Source organism: Myripristis murdjan, chromosome 17 (assembly GCF_902150065.1).
Source record: "Myripristis murdjan chromosome 17, fMyrMur1.1, whole genome shotgun sequence".
In the NCBI taxonomy this organism is placed as follows: Eukaryota; Metazoa; Chordata; class Actinopteri; order Holocentriformes; family Holocentridae; genus Myripristis; species Myripristis murdjan.
In genome coordinates, this window is record NC_043996.1 from 32831631 (window position 1) to 32850752 (window position 19122).

The window sequence follows — 19122 nt, forward strand, 5'->3', positions numbered from 1 at the left end:
ATGGGATTACAGTGGTTATTTCAGTAGCCTGAGGGCATGATGCAGTGTTTGCACATTTCCCACAACTTGTTCTGGTATCCATGGGGAGTTTTTATATTAAGCTGAAGTGCAAGAATAAAACCAACAGTCCTGCAGTACGAAGGTGTATTAGGGCCACTGTCGTGGAAAAAAAAACAGAATTTCAATTAAAGTCGTAAATTTACAAGAAAAAACTGACAAATTTATGAGAAAGGAACCACAAAATTCTGAGATTATAAAGTCAGAAATTTATGAGAGAAAAACTTGGAAAACTAGTTTTTCTTTCTTTGGCAATAGAACTATATTATATTATGGGATTTTTAACTAGGAGATCCTGCTGATCTGAGCCCAGAATCAGCAGATTGTTTTCTTCTGAATCGGCCCAAGTCACAGCAACGTCTCTTCAGAGTCCAGATGCTGAGGAGGAGGTTGGGGTTCTGGACTCAGACCAGCAGGATTTCCTTCAGACTGGATCCACAGGAGGAGAACAAACTAGTTTCACTGTTTTTTCTCCTAAATTTGTGACTTTATAATCTCAGAATTTTTTTTAGTTTTTCCTCATAAATTTGTTAGTTTTTTAATCATAACTTCATCTCTTTTATCTCAGACAATATCCAAGTTTTTTCTCGCAAATTTAGGACTTTAATCTCGAAAATTCAGATTTTTTTCTGGGAATATTACACCCCCTCATCCATCGGCTTCATAGTTTTCCCCCTAAAATGGCCCCAATACACCGTCGTACCAGATTTGGGATTTTTAATTTCCCTCTTTTCCTTTTTTTTTTTTTTAGTCATTAAAGTGTTTAATGAGGTCTCCTCCTACACGGAAGTTGAGGGTCCCGAGCTGCAGACCTGCGCAGTAGCGGCTTGGGTGTAGTCGGAGCTCTTCTTTTCCTGTTGGAGTTTCTCCATGGCGGTGCACACAAAGAGCTGAGAGGCCCGACGAGTTTGAGGAGCAGAACCAGGAGAACCGGAGGAGAACCGGGAGGAGAGGCTGAGGACGCGGCGCGGACACAGCGAGCAGCCGCGGCGCTTTGGCGGAACAAACTTTTTACGCATGGTTTCACTCCGTGGTTTTATACTTGATGGTTTTACTCGTTTTCTCGGGATCTCGGTAACCGGATAGTTACCGCAAAGTTTGGAGAAGTTGTGTGGAGTTTTGCTGGAGCCGCGGAAGATTTAACTTTTGGTCGAAGACGGAGGAAAGGAGGACAGAAGGAGTGAAAATGCGCTGCTTTATCCGAGCTGTGGTTGCATGGACTTGCCTGGCGCTGTGTGTCCGCGGTGCCATGGATGAATGTACGGACGACCAGAACAGACCGCAGCGCTGCATGCCCGAGTTCGTCAACGCCGCCTTCAACGTCACCGTGGTGGCCACCAACACCTGCGGCTCCCCGCCGGAGGAGTACTGCGTCCAGACCGGCGCCACCGGCGTCACCAAGTCCTGCCACATCTGCGACGCCCGGAACGCCGGGGACCCCCGGCAGTACCACGGCGCTGTCTACCTGACCGACTACAACAACCAGCAGGCCACCACCTGGTGGCAAAGCCAGACCATGCTAGCGGGCATCCAGTACCCCAACTCCATCAACCTCACCCTGCACCTCGGTAAGCCCCGCCGGCCGTGTCCCGGCCCCGGTTGAAAATAACAGGGTGGTAGCTCAGCGTGTCGACCGAGGTTCATGTCCATTAGCGTTACAACTCTGTAGAAACCATTCTTCACTTCGGCACACATCCTGTAAGACAAACAGCGTGTATTCCTGTAAAATGTAAAGTTGAAGCAGCGGTTGGCTGGTCCGTCCTGCGGTCCTCTCCCACCAAAACACAGCAGCGGGAAGCGTCTGCTCCAAATGTGAAAGTTAACTTTGGACTGAGATACTGGGCCTCTTTCTGTGTTTCATGTGTGCCGAAATGAAGATGGTCTCCTTATGATTCAGAAAAGTTGTCAAGTCATGCTATAACTGGTGTGTGCGGTTAACGATTGCCACGAAAACATGAAATATCTTAGATTTGTTAAAGGATTCGGCGCGGTGTTACTGGGCCACCGAGCTGACCCAGTTGTCCCAGGCTGTCCTAACGCCTGGCGTGAAAACAGGCTTCACGTAAAGACCCCTGCCACACAAACAAATGTTCTGTCTTTGCTTGTCATTTATTATTATTTTAGAGTTAAGCAGCTCCACAGAGTCTGATATCACTGTGACCTGAAAGGAGAATGAAAAGTTCTTGCATGCAACACTACATGCAACATGCAAGGCATACTTTTCATGGTGGGTGGTGGTGGTGGGTGTTGGGTGCAGCAGTTTTCTGACCTCGGCATGGGGTCACATTCTGCTAACCAGCCTGAGAAGAAGCCCAGGTTTGTGCCTGACACTAATCCTGCCAGACTGCTGCTAACAAGTTTAACACTCCAGGTTGTGATTTCCAGTGTTTTCCTTCGTTTACCTCAAGCAGAGCAGCTGCACAGACCGCCAAACTTGGTGTCCCCTTGTCAAACAGCTGGAGGTGTTAGGTTAGCAGCCTGGTGTCCTGTTGGGCCTTAAACGCATCACCCGGGATGTGGATTCAGTTGTTGGGACGCCTGGGGGGGCCTGGGCGGTGTTAAATTTACATGTGTTGGGGGGAGAATGTGTCATGTTGGCTTTGTTTTTGGGGGCTTTAGCATGTAGTCTTAGCAGCCAGTGGCATTCCTGATGCCAGCTGCTTGCCTCGCATACAGGAACGGGACAGGGCCAAATAAAGCCGTCCCGTGGTACTGTAGTTTGCTTTGTGTTGTCTGTGCACACATGCTGAACCTTTTTAAAAATACTTGTCTATTTCTGAAGCCGGTCTCACTCTATCCACCCAGCACTACTGTTTTTAATAGTGCTTGACATTCCTGAGTGCTTTAGTCATGCTGCTCATTGGAGCTAAGCAGCCTATCTGTGTAGCCTTAGGTAACAAACTTTGATTAGAGCTGCGGAGAGGAGAAAAGTACCTTTTGAAATGTAAACACACTTCATATACACACACGGCTCCTTTTTATTCGCCCCTCCAGGCTGCTTTTTCACTGTTGTTCAAGTGTTTTCTTTATATTTGCTGCAAATATTTTGTCTCGCTCCAGATCCTTTTGTTTCTCTGTGTGTGTGTGTGTGTGTGTGTGTGTGTGTGTGTGTGTGAGTCTCTGCCTCGGGCAATGGAAATGTGGCTGCTTTGCACGGGCCGACTAAACTCAGCGCTAAACATCTCAGCACATGTTGGACAAGGAAAGATTAGCTCTGCGCAGAATTCCTGTTATTTCTAATGGAACTGGTAATTATGAAGTGTTTGCAACCTGAGCAAATTCATCAGATATTTAAAACTAAATAACTGCAGTAAAACTACCACAAAATTACCCCGAAGATTTGGTTTTAAAAAAATGCAAGAAAACTACCACAAATTTGCTTAAAAAATGACTAAATACAGTTAAAAAAAAAAAAAAAAAAAACCACAGCAAAATTCTAAGAACACCCCAGGACAAAACAGAAAATTTGCCAGAAAATAAAAATAAAAGAAAAAATTGCAAGAAAATGTGCAAAAAAAGTACCATAAAATTAGTAAGGTAATTACAAGAGAACTATATTTTTCAAATTATGTATTTGTGTAAGTTTCAGAAAGCAGGATACACCCAGCTTTTGTCCCTTGTTCCTTTACTGATATCACCACCGGGGAATTCTGGGTAATGTAGTCTTTAAAGCGAGCCTGGTTCCAGATTTGTGAATCAAAAATGGATGATAAAGCTCTGGACGCTGCTGGTGACGGTGTTTTAAATAAATTCAAAGTAAAAACGGTCAGAGCAGAGCATCGCTGTGAAGTCACATCTGAGAGGGGAGGACGTTTTTAACAAAAGTTAATTTAGTTTAATTTAATTTAAAGTTTAATTTGTGAAGGAGACGCCGCTCAGTTTTTTGCTGCTTCTTGGTGACGTGCAGCTCTTCTTGCGTTTGTTAGGAGCCTTTTCACCAACAAACTGACTCGGTATGAAGTGTCAACAAGGCATGAGAAAAAAAAATCACTGAAGTTTCACGATTCTTTTTTTTTTTTTTGTTTACAGTTTTTGTGGAAGGCGGCTAAATGTCGCTGTGAAGTTCGGCTCAATTTTGTTGAAGGGAAAAACGAGCATGGCCATTTTCAGCGGGTCTCTTGACCTCTGACCTCCAGATCTCTGACCTGAAATGGGTTCTAATGAAACTTTACAGCCACAAACTAGAGGAGAATTAAAAAGCAAAAATCGCAATAAATTGTAATAACTGGAAGTACATTTAGAATTGCATTACATATCAGATCAGCACCTGAGTATCGTGATGGTATCCATTTGGAAGAAGAGCACATCGACTGCCATTTTTGTAGTTTTGCTAAATTTGCCAAGTCTGGTTTCTGCTCTGCATCGCCTCGGCAGACCCAGCTTCACTTGTTGGGATTTTTTTTTTTTTCACCAGGCCATCTAAGTTTTATTCAGTTTCAGTTTCCCGTCCAGATGTTTTGTGGAGCGGCTCTGGCTCCCTGTCAGCTCTGCGGTCGGCTTAAACACTCGTCATCTTCCCTTCAATTCCTCTGCTCACTGATTCCTTTATTTGTCATGTTTTCACTGGAAGAGCTTGGATCCAAAAGGAGATGATCCTCAGCTGGGAATAATAAGTGAGACATTTACTAAATCCCTGACAGAACAAACCTAAAGCGAGTGATGTTGAGCGCGCAGCATAAATTTAGGCTTTGCTAAATGGAGACGGCTCCGTGGACGGGCTCCTGTGGGTTTTGGAGACGCTGAACAGTGAACCTGAATGCTTTTTGCTCTCCACACAGCCGATTTAAAGCGCTTTGGAGACGTAGTTAGTGTTTCCGTCTCGTCTTCTTCTTGTATCTCAGATTAAGGGCACGATTCCAGCAGTTTTAATCCAGGGAACAATTACCACTTTGCTGGGTTTGTTGAGTTAATGCTCGGAGCTTTTTGTCGGTGTGTGTTCGGGCCTTTGATGCCGGTGGCGGTCTGTCTGCGGCAGGAAGCGCTCCGGCATGTCCCGACTTGACTCTGCACCTCCGACTGGGGAGCAGCAACATGAAAGGTAAACCTGCAGATGGACAGATGTGCCTCCCTGCGTTTATCTGTGTTTAACTCCACACACTGAACCCCCCCCCTCCACACACACACACACACAAACGAGAGAAGACATGGCAAGAAAAGAAAGAAAAGAAAAGAAAAGAACAGAGATGAAGCCTGGAGTTTGCAAAGAACCGAGGTTTATCCAAAATGATGTGTACCCACGTTGCTGGGAAAAGTGGGGCTGCAGCTCAGGGCTCTTTTGCTTTTTTATGAATCATTTAGTGAATAAATTGTAAAAAAAAATGAAGCTAAAATCTGAGGGGAAGTGATCAGAGCCAAAGGTGATGTCCTTAGTCCGACCAGCAGCCAAAAACCCAAGTTTGAAGTTTATACTGGAATTAGACCCGTTTACTGGTTGACTGGTGTTTCCATTGGACAGCATCTCATCTCTTCTCATCTCTTTATTTTGCATTTCCACCGCTCTCTATTCAAACTTTTCATTAAAAAGAGATTTACTCGTGCCGTAGTTGGTTATTGTTTTGCATAGTCATTTGATTATCAGAATCAATATGAGCTGAAGCTGTAAATGTAGACGGTTTTTGTGGACGAAGCTGGAATCAGACGATGTTTGGGGTTCTGACGCCGAGAAATCACAGAAACTGACGATGTTTGCTCAGCTGGTCATTTGATCGACTTCTTGTTTCTTTTCTGCCTTAAAGTGACAGTTCACCCAAAAGGAAACCTTTGACCTCATAAAACATCTGGACCCCGAGACACAGCCGGTTTTTACCCACCGGGGTTCAAACAGGGGGTCCAGGCGTCTGGGTGGCGTTGACTGAAATGTGTCATACAAGGCATTATGGGTATTTGAGTATTTATAGCCCTAAAACTCTCAGGTCTCAGGATCCTAGAAATGATGTGTTCATGTGACGGAGGAGTGCGCAGTGCAGGGGAGGAACTGAATTTGCATTAAAATCCGGTTAATTCCCGTGGAAAGTTTCCAGCGTTGAAGGTTCCTGGAGGTTTGAGGCTGCCTTGTCTTCGGCGCCGCGTCCCCGGCGTCTCCGTCGGTGTTGTTTTGGCCGTGGTCGCCGGCGGTCCGCGTCCCTCCTGTCTCCTGCGTCTCTTTGGCATTCTGGTGCTCGGCTCGTCCTCCTCTCCGGCCTCTGCAGGATGAATATTCATGCGCTCCTCTCTTCAGTTTCGGGCGCTGGAGTGTCAGTCGGTGAAGAAAGCCCCGCGAGAGGCGGACGACCCCCGGCGACCTCGCTCTCTGTCTGCTCGCTTTTCAGCCTCGCTTCTTTCCCAGCCGCTCGTCCCGCAGGAAGCCGTCCTGTTTAACAAACCCCCGCGCATCCCCCCCCCCGCCCGAGCCCCCTGAGCTGGTCCTGGACCTGCCGGAGACACGGAGCCCGGCACCTGCAGCCTGAACGCCCGGCCGCCTGCCCATCACTTTGAGTTTGACACAAAAAACACAAAAAACACCAAAAAAATAAGAAGTATTCTGTGTTTTCCCAGGACTTTGTTCCTGTCAGGGTGAAGCAGCATTTATACCAACATGAGGCACTAAACTCAGACTAATGAAGGTTTTTTCTCTTAAGAATGGGCCGATATATCACCGCACCATCAGTATCAGCTGATATCCACTTTAAAAATGAACTACCGGTGTCAAAAGTGAAATTTTTGTTTTGTTGAACTTTCTTCTAAAAGTGTGAGCTGTCGCATTAGCAGCACTTTTTGTCCTGAGAAAAGTTTCCCTTGTATTCTGAATTGTTTGTTTGTTGTTGTTGAAATCAAGCAGAATATCGAATCACGATAATTAAGAATCAAAATTCGAACTGAATCAGCACCAAAGGACCGTGATGGCATGAACACACCGCCCCGGCCCTGACGGCTGGTTCATGTCACCTTCAGGAGCTCTGACTGTTTTCAGAAAGATGGTAGTTCTCCTGTGTGGAGAACAGCAGCAGAACGGGGCTTAAAGAGAGCATCTCACCTGGGTACCTGGTTAGAGAGGTGTGGCCTAAAACTCTCCACTGAAAAATATCTGAACAGTTAATGTGTAAAATCTAGAAATAAAATAGAATTTGCTGTTTTTTTTTTTTTTTGACATTTCATGTGATTCCGTGGTTGATGTTTTGTTTTGGGAAGCTCGTATTTTTAATAAAAGGTCAGATTTCTCCGGTCACAAGTGGATCGTCCGGTTCCCATCAGGATGTGCTCGCGGTGTGTTCATGTTCCCGTGACGTCGGAGCGCTCTGACAGCGGCGGACAGGAAGAGCCCTGTCTGTGTTCAGTGTGGGAACGCCAGCGGGACGGCTTCTCGGGCCCCGGGCCGCCTGTCACGCTCCTCTCAGGCTTTCCCAAACGCCGTAAAAGACTCAGTCGGGCTTTTTCCCTCCGGAGCCGCCAGCTGTTGCAAATTATACCAATCTGAGAGTGCAGGGGGGGGGGGGGGGGGGGGGGGGGGAGGGGGGGGGCTGTCATCTGGTGCAGAGCTATTGTTTTGTGCTTCAGGAGCGAGCTCAGCGTGGGAAAAACTGGGATTCTGGACATGATGATCGCCGCACAGCTGGAGGATCCGCTTGGAAGTCAGTAACACGACGCCGCCGTCGAGGAACGAGCCAGGAAGTGTCGAGGACTCGGAGAGGCGGCGGCTAACGGTGAACCCCAACCGGCCCGGTCCTCCTGTCCCGGGCTCTCCCTCTCACATCATCCTCATCCTCATCCTCATCCTCATCTTAAAGGAAGTCTGACTCTCCTGACGTTTCTTTAAGTCGAACATGATTAAAAAGACGTTATTAATTTTTTAAAAAAAACGTATAATCTTTAATTTATTACATATAACAAAGAGCTGTCTGTCCCAGTTTTTCCAAAAATGAACCTGGACCTTTTATAAGCGGCTCGTCTGAAAAAGTAAAGTGAAAGCTGGGCACAGAGTCAGCGAGCAGCTCGACAGGCAGCACGTCACTTTGACTTTGACTTTTGTGAAAGCCGCCCTCCTGTTTCAGTCACTGGTTGATCTGTCGCTGTTTGTCTAGCAGATTTTTTTTTTTTTTTAAAGAATTCCTGATTCGTCGTGCATCTTCCTTATTCATTTTCGCTCTCAGCTCTGCCTCCTCCTCTGCTCCCAGGTCAGGTGTGAGGAGTGTGTGTGTGTGGTGTGTGTGTGCAGTGTGTGAGGAGTGTGTGTGGAGTGTGAGCTCTGTGTCTGTCAGATCCGGTCCTCAGCTCCTCCTCTCTGGTGAAGGTGTCGACAGCGAGCAGGAATCCCTCATGTCCTGCAGGATCTGTTTTTCTCCGTCCGACGCTGCCGACTTCAAAGCGCCGTGGAGCTGTGAGGCTCAGAGGCACTGAGGCACTGAGGCGGTGAGGCGAGGAGCTGATCCTCCTCAGATTGTCAGGCTAAATACAGCTGTGTTCACGTGGACGTGCGGCGGGCGTGCACGTGACGCCCGGGCCGTGCCCTGCCGCCGACGTGTCGTTTACCCGGTCTGCTCGTCTCTAGAGAGAGAGAGAGAGAGAGAGAGAGAGAGAGAGAGAGAGAGAGAGAGAGAGAGAGAGAGAGAGAGAGAGAGAGAGAGAGAGAGAGAGAGAGAGAGAGAGAGAGAGAGAGAGAGAGAGAGAGAGAGAGAGAGAGAGAGAGAGAGAGAGAGAGAGAGAGAGAGAGAGAGAGAGAGAGAGAGAGAGAGAGAGAGAGAGAGAGACTACAGAGGCACTGCATCTGAAATGAGTTAATCCTAATTTTCACACACAGTTCATGTCTAATCCAGAGGAAATCTGTGACTACAGCTCATGCAGTCGTCTAGTTAACAGCCCAACCCCACCTAAAGCTGACCTCTGACCTTTACATTGACCTGCTGTGATGATGGGACCACAAAAACAGGAAATCTGACCAGGAATCAGTCTCACTGGATTCATTTTTAAACCAAATTAAATCACAGATTAAATCACAGTGTAGCATCAGATTGTGCCGCTGCATACGTACGCGCCGCCATCATTAGGATCCACTTGTTCCTGTTGTTGTTATTAATTTATTATTATTTACAGAATGTGTAGTTTTTTATCTTGTCGTCTCTTTATGCACCAAAGGATCGTGTTCAGGCAGAATCAGAATCAGCTGCTGTGGTCTGAGCGGCTCAGACGTGCTCTGTGACTCCTGTCTGTTAGTCAGTCACATTACAGTTTCAGTCAGTTTGTGTCTGTGCCGACAGGACCAACCTGTCCTCCCCCGGCTCAGCTCAGCTCAGGTGTCCACGCTCTGCTGCGGGACGAGAGTCAGCCCGGGAACAACAACCTCAGGAAAAACTCTAACTCAGTCTGATAAATCATGTTCTCAGTTCTCCCTCTGGGTCCCTGAAGGTGTCAGGTGTGTGTTTGTGGTTTGAATCTGCTGCTGTGGAGCGAGGACGTTTGTTCTCTCTGAGCGGGAAGACGAGACCAAACAAATCCAGAAAACCAGGAGGAAGAAGAGAAGAAGGAGCAGAGACAGAAAGAAGAGAATGAGCTCGGTGTCGGGGTGGAAGGGGGGAGATTGTTGAATAAATGTGAGAGCGGCTGTGATGAACGCCTGATGGGAGATGAACGGGCTGACAGTGAAGCTCACTCTGGTCATGTGACTTTGTTTTGCTGCTCACATCAGCTGATCTGAGGTCAGACTCTTGTTTGGTGGAGAATCCTCGTCCTGATGTTGTTGCAGAGAAACAGGCAGTCGGCTGGAAACTGAGAGACTCTGCTGCTGGCAGGGAGCCAGGCGGGACGTTTAACGTCTCACTGGTTTGGAAGAAGCCTGAGGAGGAGGAGGAGGATGATGATGATGATGAGGGGATGAAGAGCTCCTGCAGCGTCTCTGAGCTCCGAGCGCTTGATCGGCTCGTGTCGTCTCGTCGTTGGCCTCCGTCTCGTCGTCTTGTGCCTTCCTTCAGGACTCTGATATGAAAATATTTTGATTTGTGTTGATTCTGGAATCATCAGGCTGTGATGTTCCTGCGTGTCTAATTCACTCTTAATGTTCAAATAATCACACCTGCATATTTTTGTGTGGCAGCGGCGTCTGGTGAATTAACCCTTTGAAACCTGAGACGATTCACTGGATCTCTTTTTAAAACTGCAGCCAAAAAGTGGATGAGCAAAGAGCTGATCTGAAGATTATTAATACATAATATATTTTTCACACTTTTCTAAAGGACAAGAGTGTAAAGTTCAAACTAGATTTTATTTAACTTGGAATATTTTCCAATAAAAGGTGCAGCAACAATGTGAAATTTATTACTTTTATCTTTCAAAGTTTTTTTTAATTTATGGTGAATAAAATGTGACTCAGTATGATAATAAAATAAGAAATTTACTCAAGTAAAAGTAAAATTACTGACTAGACAAAAAAGCAACAGGAAGTACACCCCAGTGCAGCTCCAGTAGCGGAGCTGTGGGGAAATGTGATGAAGGGCCACGCAGAGCCTTGGTCTGCACATCAGGGGTGTTGTGATGTCATCTCTGCACGCGCTCAGAGCGAGCCGGAGCACGACGCCGTGACTCAGCGTCTGCCGATGGAGTTGGATTCAAACCCGCAACCTGACGAGCGGCTGCAGGCTGACAGACGCCTGCAGGTGCACACACGCATTTATTAAGAACAATAACAGCAGAGCAGGAGACAGTTTGTGTCTGTTCAGGCCGCCGCTGCCGTCACGCCGCCGCCGCCATGCCGCCACGCCGCCGCCGCCGCCACGCCGAGCAGCCACCCGACAGTCTGCTGGAGAATTAGTAAAAAAGTTCAGGTCATTTCCTTTTTGGCTCATTTCTCTCAAATTTGCTTTTTGCCTTTTTCTCGTTTTTTGAAAGAAGCAAATCTGCTCAGTTTTCTCTCTCACACACACACACACACACACACACACACACACACACACACACACACACAGGTAGATCACTGGTCGTTTGGTTCCTTCACTGTTTGTGTGTTGGAGGACATGTTGGTCGGTGTTTTTAATGGAAAATCGTCCAAAAAACCAACATGAATTATTGAAATGATAATTGATTAATTGGCTCGTTCACCAAAGTGCTTCTGTGGTGTCTCCCCTCTGTGACCTTTGACCCGCTCAGCGCCCGCTGCTTCATGTGGAGCTGAAACGCACACAGTCAGATTTCAGCAGACTGTCTGTGGATAACATTACATTACAGATACAGATGTAATGAGATTTTTGATAAATTGGCATTTTGATAGATGTCGGTGGATAAAAGCTCGAGCACTTTGATACATTCAGAACATTTTAGATCTTTTCTGTGATGCAGCTTTAATCCAGAGAACGACATCGTGACGTTTGGAGAAACTCCCAGATGATAATATAATCATGATAATATATATATATAATATTGATATATTGTGCAGCCCTGCTGTTGCTGAATTAGGAATTAAAGTTTACTCTCCTAAACGGAGTGTGTGTGTGTGTGTGTGTGAGTGGGATTAGCCGTGTGATAATCTGAAGTAGCAGAGCTGTAATCCGGAGCGGCCGGGACGTTCCCCTGCAGATGAAGCGAAGCCCTTTCAGGAATTCCTTTGCCAGTTCACTTTAAACCTGTAAGACTTTGACCAGGACCCCCCACCCCCCCACCCACCTATCTCCCACCCCTCCCCCCATCAAAGGCCCCCCCCCCATCCCGGGACGAGGACAGGGTCCTATCTTTAGATCAGAGCGGGGTGACCGCTGCCCTCCTTCCTCCGCCCTCTTCGGCTCTGCAGCCTCACAAAACCCTTTTGTCTCTTTCTTTACACGGGGGGGGGGGGGGGGGGGGGGGGTCCTTCAGGAGGTGGATTAGTCTTTTTGTGTGGTCATTCTTCACCCCCCCTCCCCCCCGTCCTCTGACTCTCTCCCCTCTCTCTGTTTCTTCTTCTCTTGTCCTCTTATTTACCTGCCTGCTCTCTCTAATTGCGCTCATTGTCTTTGGGTTTCTTCTTCGGTGGTGAATTACACCGCGGCCCGTCCCGCTGATGTGTCCCGGCCCCGTCATCAGCGTTCGCTTTGAAGCCCAAACTTCACGTTCTCATCGCCGGGTGCTAATTAAAAGGCCTGTTCAGGCTCCAGGGCGCTCTCTCTCTCTCTCTCTCTCTCTCTCTCTCTCTCTCTCTCTCTCTCTCTCTCTCTCTCTCTCTTCCCCGTCACGCCGGCGCTGGGACGTCCCACGCTGAGGTGAGGCGAGTCGGGACGGTGGGACAAAACCAGGCAGCCCCGCTTCTTTGGTTTTTTCATTTCTTTGTGGTTTTTTTTCCACTTTTCATTTTTCTATTGTTTTTTTTTCCGTCTGTTTTTTCCCTCGTTGAGAAGCTGCTGTGTTAGGCTTCTCCTTCACACAGGGGAAACACTGCTGAGCTGTGTGTGTGTGTGTGTGTGTGTGTGTGTGTGTGTGTGTGTGAGGCTGGCAGCATCATGTGCAGCTTCCTGTTCACTCTCAGGTTCATATTGAGCTGCTGAGTCCTGAGTCCTGAAGGAGCCCGGCTGTGTGTGTGTGTGTGTGTGTGTGTGTGTGTGTGTGTGTGTGTGTGATGCTGTGTGTGTGATGTTGGAGCAGCTCGTCTCCATGGCGACGCTCCAGCCTGGAGAGCAGAAGAGCAGCAGCGTCCTCCTGCCTGCTGCTCAGTTTGTCTTCATGTGGACCTTCAAGCAGAACACAGAGAAACACTCAGTTATTAGGAGGGAATCAGCCCTGATTTCATGATTTTAACAACAAGCTGTAATGGTCAGATTTTAAAAACACCAGGAAGTTATGAACAGCACTGCAAAAACTCAAAATCTTTCCAAGATTATTTGTCTTATTTCAAGTCAAAATATCTCATTACACTTAAAATAAGACATGATCACCTCAGAAGTAACTTGTTTTTAGACAATTTTCACTCGTTTCAAGTGAAAATTCACTTGTTTCATTGGCAAATTTTGCCAATGAAACAAGTGAATTTTCTAAAAACAAGTTACTTCTGAGGTGATCATGTCTTATTTTAAGTGTAATGAGACATTTTGACTTGAAATAAGACAAATAATCTTGGTAAGATTTTGAGTTTTTGCAGTGAAGTGTTTGTATTTTCTTCAGTCTGTGTGCAGCCCCTCTGGCTTTGCTCAGCGATGACAGAACGCCAGCACGCGGCTCTCAGGGCGGCGACCAAAATGTAAAAAAACACACGGATCCTTGGCGTCAGGGAATCGATTATCGATGTGATGTTATGCTGAAGTCATCCTGAGTCTGAGACTCAAAATGTGAAAACCTTCAAAGGTCCCGGGACGTTATGACGGGCACACGACACGTCAGAGCTCCTGAGGTTCTTCAGGAGGAGGAGCTGGGTGCCTCGGTGTGAGAAGCAGGATGGCGTGCCGGAGAGTCTCCTCTGGAGCGGCCCGCGGTCCTGGGACGGTCTGTGGCTCGCTGGTTTCTGCACTTTGGTGGTTTTTAGTTTTCGTTTGGTTTCCTGGTTGTTCTCAGTCGGCCTCAGAGCTTTCTGTGGAACAGTAAACACATTTGGAGTCGTTCCTGTGTGAACGGGTCCAGGTGAGGGCTCGTCCTGCTCTCCAGCAGAAACCTTCAGCGTTTCTTTGGCACTTAAAAAAAAAAAAAAAACTCTTTGAAGTTTTTCTGCACCTTCCCAGACTGCTTTGTTGCCATGTTGAGGGGAAACCTTTAGTTTTCAGCTGAAGGAGCCAAATAAACAAAAAGGTGGCAGAGTGGGAGGTCCCGGTGTGGTTTGGAGGGCCAGAGGGGAACATGTCCAAAAAAACTGAGGTCTCTACATTTCCATTTTACAGACAAACAGGTGAGGCCGCGTCGCTTTGCTCTGCTGAATCTGCTCGCTTTTTTCTGAATTTGGATGAAACTCAAGTGAAAACCAGATCAGGATCCGGCTCGGCCTCCTGCTCGCTCCCGTGCGGTCCACTTAGAGCGCCCCGTCCCGGTGTGTCTGACAGATCACACGGTGCCGCCTTTTTTTTGCAAGTGAGTGATGCTGATGGTCTCTGCGGGGCGTCCGGCGTCCCGCTCGTGAGCTCGTTAGCCTTTGACCCCCGAAACGGCCGGCGGCGTGAACCCTCCCGGCCGCGGGTCACGCCGCCGGGACGGCCGACGCTAAACTGCATTTGTTTGTTTTCGTGGCTTTAATGAGTGAATCAGGTGTGCGTGTTTTCCCCCGTCAGGCTGAAGCCCACGCCGTCGTCTGCTCGCTCGCTCGCTCGCTCACTCGCTCGTGTTCAGGCTCGCTCGCCCGCTCGCTCCCTTTTCCACAGAGTCAGTCACATAAACGCTGACAGCATGTAACGCCGCTCGGTTATTATATGTTGTATTGTTGCTGACACCTGCATCAAACTTAACAAGGTGACTTCATCCGCTCAGGAGCGTCGCCGTCATGAACACCACACACACACACACACACACACACACACACACACACACCTCGTGTTTCTCATGCAGGATGTGTAATTACCGGCTCCTCGGCCTACACACACTCTGCTGCCGGATACACACCGCGCTCCCACATGAATTTATTGCAGCTCTGCATACTTTTCCTTGTGGGGCCGATTTGCTCCAAACGGCGCTGGGCGGTGAGAGGCTGGCGGCGCCCCAAGCAGCATCATGTGCAGCTCGGTTTTCACTCTGAGGCACATTCAGGCGCTCAGAGAGGCAGAGATTTGGAAACGGAGAGCAGAGGAGCTGCTCCTCTGGGGCGCAGGAATCAGGAAGAACCACAGGAAGACGGGAAAAATTGAGCAACTGATGCTTCATGATGAAAAATCAACATGTCCCAGCAGCTTCAGGGCAACTGAACACACACACACACACACACACACACACACACACCACTGTGAGGCAGAGGGAAAAGCAGGGGTGGACTTACCATTAGGCAAAACTAGGTGGTTGCCCAAGTTCCTGAGGGCCCCATAAAACTCCTCATACACTCGTGGTTAATACAGTTATTACTTATTTGCGCGCATTAATTATGTTTTTGATTAAAATCCTTTCGCTAAAATGCCAGCAGAATGCTTATCGTATTATGTGTGTCCCGGGGCCCCTGTTTTGTGTGTTGTCTTCTCATCTCAGAGGGCCCCATGCCTGCCTTTGCCTTGGGCCCCGAATTTCTTAAATCCGCCACTGGGGAAAAGTGTCTTGTTCTTAGTCTTAGTTTTGCTGAGCCAAATAAAGTAAACTGCGTCTTCAGGCTGGTTTCCAGAACCGCCTCACAAAGACCAACACCAACAAAGAAGACTCTCACAGTGTAAACGAGTCCCGGTTCCCATTTTTTAAGAAAAATAAAACGCCTCTTTTCTTGTCATTTTCCTTTTTTGAAGTGGAAAGTAGATCCGGCAGGTTAGCGTCTGCGTGAATCTTCCACATAGTAACCTTACGCCAGGAGGGAGCAGCCTGATGGTGCCCTCACAGAGAACTGGACTGACATCAACAAGGCACGAGGACCGGGGGGGTTTTCTGGAGGTTTTTTTTTGCGTTTTCTTGATCTCGTTCAAAAACAAATTTTAACACTTCATGATTCAAGATTCACTGAAAGCCAGACCAGAGCTGAGCGGTGCTTTGGGCCCCGGCCGGCTCAGGGTGGAGGACGCCTGAGAGCCGGATCGGTCCTGATCCTCCTCATGAGCCTGAACCAGCAGCTCAGGCCGGTCTGTCTGAGGAGCGATCCACGGGAACCAGCATCAGCACATCACCGCCGGTGTGTGTGTGTGTGTGTGTGTGTGTGTGTGTGTGTGTGTGTGTGTGTGTGTGTGTGTGTGTGTGTGTGTGTGTGTGTGTGTGTGTGTGTGTGTGTGTGTGTGTGTGTGTGTGTGTGTGTGTGTGTGTGTGAGAGGCCTGAAGGCGCTCGGCCGGCCCACATGAAGAGCTGGACTTTGGCCTCAGCCTTTGTCAGGGAGCTAAATTACTAACATCCACATGACTCAGGGGCAATAAACAGCAACATTTCACTGGAGGGGACATGAAAACATTTCTCTCTTACGCTCCTTTGAAACTTGCTGTACAGTGTTGAGCCCTCAGCATGTTCATATGTTTTAAATAATGCTATTAAAAGCAATAATCCTCGAACCAAATTTCTATTTCCACTACAGTCCATCAGAGTAGCTTTACAGGAACTAGAAACTCAAAATAAGCTCTAAAACTACAGGAAACACCTTGAATAATCCAACTACATCAAACTATTCTTCAAAAAACACATTTATTGTCGTGTCAACAAAAAACAAAGCAAGATATGGCATCAAATAGTGACATGCAGTATATGTTTGAGCTGCACACTGTCTCTTTTAGATCAAATTAGAAAATGAAATGAAACTATGCCACAAAATAATGCAACTTAAAATGTACAGCCCTTATACATTTAAATTATAAAGTGGAACTGTGGGCCGATACATCAAACTCAAAGCACAAATAGCTTACTTTAAATTAAAAAAAAAAAAAAAAATAGATATCTAGAGACAAATTGAAAATATCAGTAAAATATGAACTATTTCTGACATTAATATCCTGACAGACTTTTTGAAAGAATAAAAAACAACTGTGGTCTGTCCTCTCTGTCCCTCACTGTCCTGCACTCGCTTTAAATCTTTTAACACTTAAAAACACTGTTTTACATTTATAATTAGCACCGTTTGCATTGTGCTGTCAGTGAATATTACGATATTATTCAAAATTATTTATTAGTGTTAATGATTTTTGGGGGGTGGGGGGTCTCTGATGGGATGGAGGTTTTATTTAACCCTCTGAGTGAAATTCAAGTTTCATTTTTCATTTTTCTTCAGTCCAAAATCACGTTTGCAGCCTCTCAGAGCTGCACGGCCCCGCAGACTGACAGAAAACACACTTTACTTCTTTTTTTTTTTTTTTTTTTAGGGGGCAGGGCAGTTCGCAGTTTTCTTGGAAATGTAAATTTTTGGGGGATAATTCTGCAGTAATTTTCTTGTAGTTTTGTTTTGAACACAATGGTAGTAATTGCTCATATTTTTTGTAATTTTTTGCTATTTTACTGTTAAGTAAATTTTTAAATTTAAATTTTAAATTTAAATTTATTTATTTATTTTTTTTTTTTGGCCAGTTTTTGGGTGCCTTGCTAATTCACTCATCAGCTATTCCCATGATTTTTTATTTATTTATTTTATTTATTTAAAGTTTTTTCTTTTTTGTCATTTTTTGGGTCATGTCTTGTTAAGTTATCACCTTTTCCCCTGTTTCAAAGTGTTTAACAGAATAAACCTGAGCCATCTGTACGCTTTGACCCCGGTGAGAGTCGGCAGTGAGGTTTTGGCCGCCTGTGTGTGTTTGCTGTTAAAAACGGTGAGGTGTGTGTGTGTGTGTGTGTGTGTGTGTGTGTGTGTGTGTGTGAAGCCGCTCTCTGCCAGCTGAAGCGTTAAATCTGCCTGACAAACTGCGCTCAGCTGATTCAGGGAAGCTGTTTTTAGACCCTCCACTCCGCTCGCCGGCTTCCCTGTCGCCGTCTCGCTGGCGTTTCTGTCGGAGCTAATTAAATCTGCGTGTGACGCTGCGATGCGCCGAGCCTCAGACTAAACAGCGTGAGGCCTTCAGGGGCGCAGATAGGATCTGCCAGCTGAAGGCTACAGGCCGCGCTGCTTTGACGAGGTGCTGGGCTTAAGACCTGTGATTTGTCTGTTCAGGGAAGACGTCTCCTCTGTTATCTGCTCTCAAAGAGCCTTTTGTACAGCACACACTCACACACACACACACACACACACACACAGAGCCTAAGGCAAACAGGCCTGCAGGAACTGTGGCTGCGTGATTCTTTGGTCTCGTTTCTCGCAGAAACCTCGCTTGTGATCGTATCTCTCCGTGGTGATTTGTGTTTCAAACAGCCTCAGGAGGTCTGAGCCGAACCACACAGTTATTAACAGCTTTGTGCAGGCAGCATACAGGCTCAGGAACCACGCTGCAAAGATGGTTAGAGTGATCCGTTTGTTGATTGACAGAAAATGTTTTTATTATAATTTTGAGAATCTAATCAGGTAAAAACACCAAACATTGTTAACGTCACTCAGATGCTCGGTCTGTCTGTCTTCCTTTTGAAGACGCCACTTTGAGCTTTTCTGAAGACGTGGGCTTCATTTTTTATCACCTTCCATTAGGGCTGGGTGATAAATCAGTACTGTATTGTATTGATGGTGTGATGTGAGACTGGATACCGTCTGGGGTTGTCTTGTCTTGATGATAAAAGCTGCGTTACAGTAAAGAATGTTCTAGCTGTTCTGTGGTTTGTCTCTACTCACATTGATATCTCAAGGTGTTTGGTCCAAAAAGGGTTTTATTTGATTTTGTCCATGTGGGCTTCACATCTCATGAACTGTTTGCACCAAACTTGATGGAAAAGCTGACCTCTGATTGGCCGGTGTTGGGCGTGGCTTCACGCATGTTTGCACGGATTCGGGTTGGAGGTTGGTCATGTGACCTGGATCGTTGTCATTGCTGGCAGATCTGAGTGCTGGGTGTCAGGAGCTGCTGGTGTCGGGGAGCGGCTCAGAGCCGCTGTGAGGCTGTGACGCCCGGCGACACCGCAGCCACGCCGCCGCAGCCACGCCGCCGCAGCCACGCCGCCGCAGCCACGCCGCCGCCGCAGCCACGCCGCCGCTAAAGCCTCAGATTAGAGTCCGCTGAGCTGCATCTGCCTCTCACCGCGCGAGGTGGCAACCTGTTGCAGCAGCTCCTGTGTGTGTCTTAGTTTTTGTATTTTTTCTTCTGTAATTCCTGTACTGCCACCTGTATTTTTCTACCAGTCGTTGTCTAATCACTAGAGACAACGACTTTTTCTCTCTTTTTAAACTTTCTGGCTGTTTTTTGGACATTTATTCCAGAATTTCCCTGGTTGGGATCAAAAAAGTCTATCTATCTATCTATCTATCTATCTATCTATCTATCTATCTGTCTAACCCACATGACCGAGCGCTTCCTCCAAACCCCTGTGGGAACGAGTCTGAGCGGCCCGGGCTCCGACCTCGCAGGACGCCAACAGGAAGCAGACAGGAAGCCAATAGGAAGCCGGCGGGGCTCGTTCTGGTTCCGGAGCAGGAG

At 47.1% G+C, this 19122-nt stretch overlaps 1 protein-coding gene across 1 annotated transcript in view; it reads left to right on the plus strand.

The window, feature by feature from the left end:
• The first annotated feature begins 1243 nt into the window (after positions 1–1243).
• The window catches only part of lamc1 (laminin, gamma 1), an 80111-nt gene continuing 62232 nt past the window's right edge, over positions 1244–19122 (plus strand). The window contains exon 1 of the mRNA XM_030074826.1: positions 1244–1625. Coding sequence (XP_029930686.1) covers positions 1244–1625 — 382 coding nt within the window. The remainder of the gene's footprint in view (positions 1626–19122) is intronic.